A 7730-nucleotide genomic window follows, 5' to 3' on the forward strand; every position below is an offset into this window, starting at 1 on the left:
CTTTTTCCTGCATGCATCCAAACTAGTCATGCACCCCCTATTTTGCAAAGACTCACTCTATTTTATTTGTTTCGTTTGTTAATTGGTCTTGTTAATTAGATAATTTTGATTGTTAGAATTTAGGTTAATTAGATCAATTAGGAGTTAATTAGGATCTCCAAAAAAACATTAGGAATTTTGCTAGGTTTACTAATTCTTGTTTTAGATTTAAAATTAGATTTGAATATATTTTTTAGGAATATTAACGATTTTAGAAATTGGGATATTTTAGAACTTAATTGAATTTAGAAATAGACTAGTTTAGGAGAAAAATTAATTGAGCTTAATTAGGATTTTCATGATTAGAATTTTGATTCAATCTTCCATAATTTTTAAATGACTGTTTTTCCCCTAGTCTAGAAATAGTCCAATTTTTGCATGTTCCCATAGTTTTAGGACTTAGAAAATAAATTTCAACAAACATTAACCCTTTAGGTAGTTACATTCACATTCAACTAATATCTCCCCACCCATTAAGTTAATCAAAGTACGCTTTGATTGACTAAATCCTTTGACTGTGATTAATTTCCCAAGCTTAGTCAAGTGACCAAAAGACCCTTGATCACTTGATAAAGAAAGTCCTTGTGATCAAGATGCTGGATACTGGATCTCCAGGTTCAATCAAGATTCAAAGATCAAGATCGAGAGTTCAAGTAATTTGAATCAGTACAAGACATGACTACTATTCAAGCACTACAAAGGTCAAATCCAACACTTGTTAATCATGATCCAAGTTGTGTGCCATGAGTCTTAAGTAATAGATAAGGAATGGGATTGGAGAATTCCTACCCCCATTCTGAATATCTTTGGGTGTGGGACGAATGACCCGTGTGCTCATTGTATTCGCCTCTATTCATAGGCTTTAGCACAACTCAATTCAAGTTGATTGACAAGCCTCTTCATCATTTAAAGACGACCCTTCATCATGGGAAGCCGCAAGGAAATTCAAATTCAAAACTCATCAATTATGATGAAAATTGCACGTCATGAGCCTTAAGTAGTAGAGAAGGAATGATACTGGAGAATTCCTACCCCCATTTTGAATATCTTTGGGTATGAGACGAATGACCTAGTGCTCACTGTATTCACCTCTACTCATAGACTTTAGTGCAATTTAAATTGAATAATTGATAAGTATTTCTACATATATTGAAGCACAAATTTGAAGATCAGACTGAAGATCAGACTTCCACTGTTCAGGGTTTCACTTTCTATCCCTTTTGTTCTCCCAATAAAACTAAAACCATCTTTGTAAATAAACTAAAAAACAATTAACCCTACGATTAGAATTTTACGATACGAGCCTCAAGCAATGGAGAACGAATGGGACTGGAGAATTCCTACCCTCATTCTGAATATCTTTGGGTGTGGGACGAAGGACACAGTTGCTCACCGTATTCATCTCCATTCATAGACTTTAGTACGATTCGGATCATGACTCTCATTTCAGAATAAATGCAAACTCACCTCATAAAACTCAGTTTTTCCTTTGGGCTTCATTTTCAATTTAAAACATTTTCAGAAATGACGTGTTACTTCCGTTCTACCATGAACGACGCTTAAGCCTCCATGTGCGAGCAAGCAATGTTTAACTACTAGAGTGTGATTCGAGTTCATCCATTCTACCGCAAACAGACAGACACTTAAAGCTCCCATGCTCGAGCATACAAGCCAGTTGACAATAGAACACAAACATTAATATTGTCCACTAAAAACAACTAACGCATCCATCCTAGTTCCACGAACTACGGAGCTCTGATTTCCTTATTACACGAATGAGGATACGTAGGTACGAGGGCCTAAATCCTTGGCGAGCATAATTATTTATAACCTTCCTTTTTCACAATTATCTATTAACCCCCGTTTCCCTTTTCACGAGTAATCTTCAGATAATAACACTTATTCTTACAAAGAACATTCAAAACGGTTCCCATGGAGTACCATGGATGTTAGGGGTGCTAATACCTTCCCCTTGCATAACCGACTTCCTTACCCATTTCTCTTTCCCCCGGGTTTTATCGATGTTTTCCCTTTCCTTTTGGAATAAATAAAGTTTGATGGCGACTCTGTTGTATCTTTGAGCGTGTGATGCGCTCGGGTATAATTCGCGTAGCTTCAAGCGGTACGTAACAACACATCACTGCTACCCAAGTGGGGAGAATGTCGTGTGATCTGACATAACATTCATATGATAATGATCATATGTACAATTATTCTTTTACCCTTATATCTATATTGAACACTAGACATACAATGTTCCACCCTTGAATAATAAAATATTTTATTTCTGAATCCCTGAGTATACTTAACAACAAATAAGCACAATATCTCATATCGACTTATTTGAGCACGACCATGCATTTTACAATCATACTCTATCAAGGGGCACATAAATATTACTCCCGTATATGTAGGGGAAAAATACCATCTAAGTCACTTATGTCTCTCAACATGATTTATAAAATACCCATAAACCATCTTTATGGTCATCCTATTACGGACAACATTTGATTGAAAATAAAGTACTCGACTCCACATCTAGGATCCATAGTGGTTTCAAGTCGAATGGTGGTATATATCACTATCACTATAAGAATAACTTATGACACTTACATAACAAACTATGTAGTATTCTTATGGTGGGTCAATCTAGTATAAATATTACTCCTAGTATTTATACCTACATGAAGACTTGATATCTAATATCCATGACTTGTGAGATACAATCATCAATCTACTCACATAACAGTCTATATGCATTACTGTTGTCCTATTTGACAGTAAAGCTTGACTGTGGATACTTTAAGAATAACGTCCTTATATTTAATAAAGTCTCACGATTAAGTCACACTTAATGTATCATTAAACAAACTAATTATTCTAAGGACTCTATTATGTCATATACAAGAAACACAATAAATACAATGTCTAATAAGTATATATACTAATAAACAATATATATCAAGGTCATAATACAAAAGTATATACAACCAATACTGATTGGCTATTAGGACTTACTCGAATAGGAGCATCTCTGAAACAACTTGCATAATGTCGTTAGCGAAGATTAAGTGAAACTCTGAATTCCTTGATAGATGAACCCGTTTCCCTTATCGTCGATGAAATATCCCTTCTTGGGAGATCAAATCGACCTTGTTTTACTATGAGAGAATGGAATACAGGGACCCAGTTCCAATGCTGCATCATTATCACAAAATAGCATATTCTCGTATATTATGTAATCAAGACCATAATATATCACATAGTAACATCTTTACTCGACTCAACTCCTAGAATCTTGTCTAATCCTATTTAACAACTTGTAATGAACATTTAGGCTTGGACATGCATAACATGAATTTTCTTTAAGGCCAATGCCCTTTTTATCCTTCTGTATAACCCGACCTACAACATGAGTTACTGTTATTCCTAAAACTGCAGCATGTCAAAAATCAACCGAGCATCATATATAAAATTTATTCATATCTTACTTAAAATATTATTTTGGTGATGGCCGTTAATAATTGTTAGCTGGAAGTTTCGACGTAAGGCTGAAGCCAATACACGAAGAATAGAAAAAAAGCCTTTGACGATATTTTGGACTTCGACATAAAGAACATTGTATGAGAAGCCAGTCGAAGTTTACCTTGCGTAAGAGGGAATTATTGTAAGGCTTAGAAATGCTTCTAAGTTCATAATGGTATTTCGACAGAAGGTTGCGTTTGAAACATGTTTGAATTTGAATGAAAGAGGGATAACTGTATTTCATTCTTATCTAGTTTTAAAGAAAAGACGCATGAAGTGTTATCATGAATTGATGACATGTCGAGTGCGACGTGTCATTGCCTGCGAGAAAAGTCATTGGTAGCATTTATTTCGATTTAGTATATATAAGAGTCTTAGTATTAGGATTTCATGGTGTTCAATTGTTGTACAATTACTCAGAATTACTCAAAGTATCTAGCGTGTTGAGAAACGAGTATCATTGAGAATGTATGTCTGATAAGACCACTTTCTTTATATCAATCAAAGTTTATTTATAATTTTTTTCCTGAATTTATCTTTTATTGCAAGTCATTTATCAAACGTTTTTAATACACTTTCTTTACATTCTACAATTTAGCCTTTTGGAAACACTTTAAACAAACAATCTTCATACATGAGTATTGTCGAAGTGTTCATCATTTTTCAAATACAATTTAAACAATAGCACATGTCCTGGGATCAATATGGTCGATCCCGTGAGTAACCAAAGTATCCATGATTTGGAAGACCAACGGTTGTTTACCAGTTTGTTAGTTCTTCATTTTGATATCTCTCTGTATAACTTCGTTGCATGTTACTGAGAAGTGGTAAAGTAGCCACAATCAACGAAGATAGACCAAGGAGAAGACACACGAGGAGAATGATGAGTCCACCAAATAACCAAAATCCTCCTAATAGTAATGGAGAACCACCCCCTGCATCTACGCCAAGGGGAAGTACGATCACAACATCCGCTACAGAACTTGTACCATCCACGACAAATTCGATGCCTGTGCAGTCGATGGCCCATCCCATTTTTTAGGCCTTATGTGACTGGTTTTTCGATGTCTATAAATAATCGCGAACATCCATTTGGCATGCCAACTTCGATAATGGCAAATTTACATAACTCGATATCAACATATGCAGACCCACTAGTGAATGTGTCTTTTCCATTACAGGGGTCTGGGTCTGGTGTTAACAACTTGGGTCGAAGCCAACCTTTACAAATGGGTCTTCATACCCAAATTTCCAATTTGACTAATAATTCTGCAGCGGTGCTGAAGCAACAAATGGACCAAAGTAACCATCAAATGGTTCAGATATTGGCCCAAACGATGGGTACAATATTTAACCCGTTGATCCAAAATAATACCCAATCAAACCAATAAATGGCAGTGCAAATGATGCGCATTACAGATTTCTTTGGTGTCCCACAACCTCCTTGACACCCTCAAAGGGAATGGATAAGAGAAAATCAAGGATGACCTTACCATTAACCAAGTCCTATGAAATGCACCATAGGCAAGTGTGGTGAATCAGGGAATATGAGTAGAACCACCCATGATCGAAGACCCGAGAGTCGAAGCCCCTAGGGTTGAACAACCAATCCCAAGGGAAAGAGAACCAAGGGTAGTAATGGTAAATAAGCACCAAAATGCTGACGAATTCGTACAACAAATTTGACGTGATAATATGGCAGCAGATAATAATCTAACAGCCATGGTCGAAAGAATCATGGCGCGAAATGAGGTAGATGTTGGCCTCCACAAGCCAAATTACACATCACATTTATCTCAGTATGTTCGGCAATTGGAATTACCCGCTAGAAGGAAAGTCCCTAAGTTCACTAAGTTCTTTGGGGACACTAGTGAATCCACTATAGAACACGTGGCCAGATACCTCATAGAGGCAGGGGAAATTGCAAATAATGAGAGTCTTAGGATAAAATATTTCCCAAGCTCCCTTACAAGGAAAGCCTTCATATGGTTCACCATATTACCAGCAAATTCCATTGATACTTGGAATCGTTTGGAGAGATTGTTCCATGAGAAATTCTACATGGGACAGTCGAAGATAAGTCTGAAAGAATTGGCCAGCATCAAACAAAAGTTTACTGAGTCAATAGATGATTACCTAAATAGGTTTCATTTGCTTAAGGTGAGATGTTTTACGCAAGTTCCTGAGCACGAGTTGGTCGAAATGGTCGCTGGTGGCCTTGATTACTCTATCAGGAAAAAATTGGATACCCAATACCTGAAAGACATTGCCCAATTGGTTGATAGAGTTCGACAGGTAGAACATTTAAAGGCTGAGAAAGCCAGAGCAAACAAAAATAATAGGAAAGATAGAATAACTTATGTCGAATTAGGTGATGACGAACCTGAAACGTATGGTGATCAGGTAGATTTCGACAAAAGCGAGATTGACCTTGCTGAACTAAAGCAAGGACCACCTTATTCTTGCAAAGTCTTAGCCCCTTCGAATGGTAAGAATCCAATTGAACCTGATAAGAGTGATAGGTTTCCTAATAAAACTTATACCTTCGACGTCACCAAATGTGACGAAATCTTCGACTTGCTTGTCAAAGACGGCCAAATGATAGTGCCTCATGGCACTAAAAGGTCTCCTCTAAAACAAAGAAAAAAGAGGGGTTCTTGTATGTACCATAATTTTTTGGGCCATAAAACTTCACAATGTTTTCTTTTCAGGGAGCTTGTGCAAAGTACTATTAGAGACGAAAGACTCAAGTTTGGAGACAAATTAAAGGCTCCAATAAGGATTGATTCAGACTCTCTTCAGATCGTTGATGCTCACTACACTGAACTATCCATGTTCAACATGGTGGAGATATCTGAAGATTCTAGAAAGAATGTTGAGATGGTCAAAGTTGCTGATGACGTCAACCAGGAAACTGCTGAAGGCTTCACCAACGAGACTGTTGAGGGTTTCGTTCAGCAAGTCACTGAAGGATATAATAAAGGGATCACTGTGTTGGTGTAAGCCCTAGAGGCCAATATTTTTGGTACTTGTATCGAATTATTTATTAATAATAAAAGGATTTTTCTTTATTATGTTTGTTTAATAAAGTCCCTAGAATAGATAGTCCGTTTAATGTATCAAGTGTGACTTAATCATGAGATCTCATTAAACATAAGGACAATATTCTTAAAGTATCAGTAGTCGAGCTTTGTTATGAAGTGGGATAACATTAAAGCATTAAGACTATTATATGTATAGACTGATGATCACATCTCATGGATCATGGATAAAGAGTTATCAAGTCTTAAACATAGGTACGAATATTAGGAGTAATATTTATACTGAATTGACCCGCTATGAGAATACCATATAGAATGTTATGCAAAGTGTCATAAGTTATTCTCATGGTGATAGTGGTGTATACCACCCTTCGACCTGAAACCACTATGAACCCTAGATGTAGAGTCGAATGCTTTATTGCTGATCAAACATTTTCCGTAATTGGATGACCATAAAGACATTTGATGGGTACTCCACGAAGCATGCTGATCCGTTGTCGCACACGGGTCAAAAACGAGTTTAAAAGTGTAGTAAAATGAAAGCGACACTCGAATATCGTATCATAAGGACTCTTGAATGTTATAATCAAACAAATAGAAAGAAGGTGTTTTTAAGGTTCAAAACTTAAATCGAAGATGATTAAAGGTAAAAACAAAATTGATAAATAAGTTAATCTATTGTATCGATATCTGACTTATCATCGATTCTTATAATTTCAATTCCCTAGAGGATTCAATCCCATTCGATTATAATACCCACTGACAAGGGAAAATTGGTATTATATGATGTATGTTCCTAATTTCCGAATTAAGCAAACGGAATTAAATAGACGCAAATTAAGCAAACGCGACTTAATCAAACACGATAACGAAAAAGCTACACTAACGTGATTATAGTTAAGGACCATACAAACAATCAAATTTAATCACCTTTATCCTATAAGAAACAATCAAATTAAGCAAACGAAAGTATCGAATTAAGCAAACGTGTTTACAGGAAGAATTGAAAAGAAATTGAAATTAATAAAAACCTCAAAGTGGAATTCGAATACAACAGATCAACTCTTTGAGAATTAGCTCTCCATGAAATCTTCTAAGCAATATTGTATCATCAAATTAAGAATT

General features: G+C 35.9%; 1 protein-coding gene across 1 annotated transcript; it reads left to right on the forward strand.

Annotated features, from left to right (window-relative positions):
* Window positions 1-5259: 5259 nt before the first annotated feature.
* Window positions 5260-6567, forward strand: LOC127079691 (uncharacterized). The gene has a single exon (XM_051020072.1). It carries the CDS (start codon window positions 5260-5262, stop codon window positions 6565-6567), a length of 1308 nt encoding a protein of 435 aa, XP_050876029.1.
* Window positions 6568-7730: the final 1163 nt, after the last annotated feature.

This window comes from Lathyrus oleraceus, chromosome 5 (assembly GCF_024323335.1).
Source record: "Lathyrus oleraceus cultivar Zhongwan6 chromosome 5, CAAS_Psat_ZW6_1.0, whole genome shotgun sequence".
Lineage (NCBI taxonomy): Eukaryota > Viridiplantae > Streptophyta > Magnoliopsida > Fabales > Fabaceae > Lathyrus > Lathyrus oleraceus.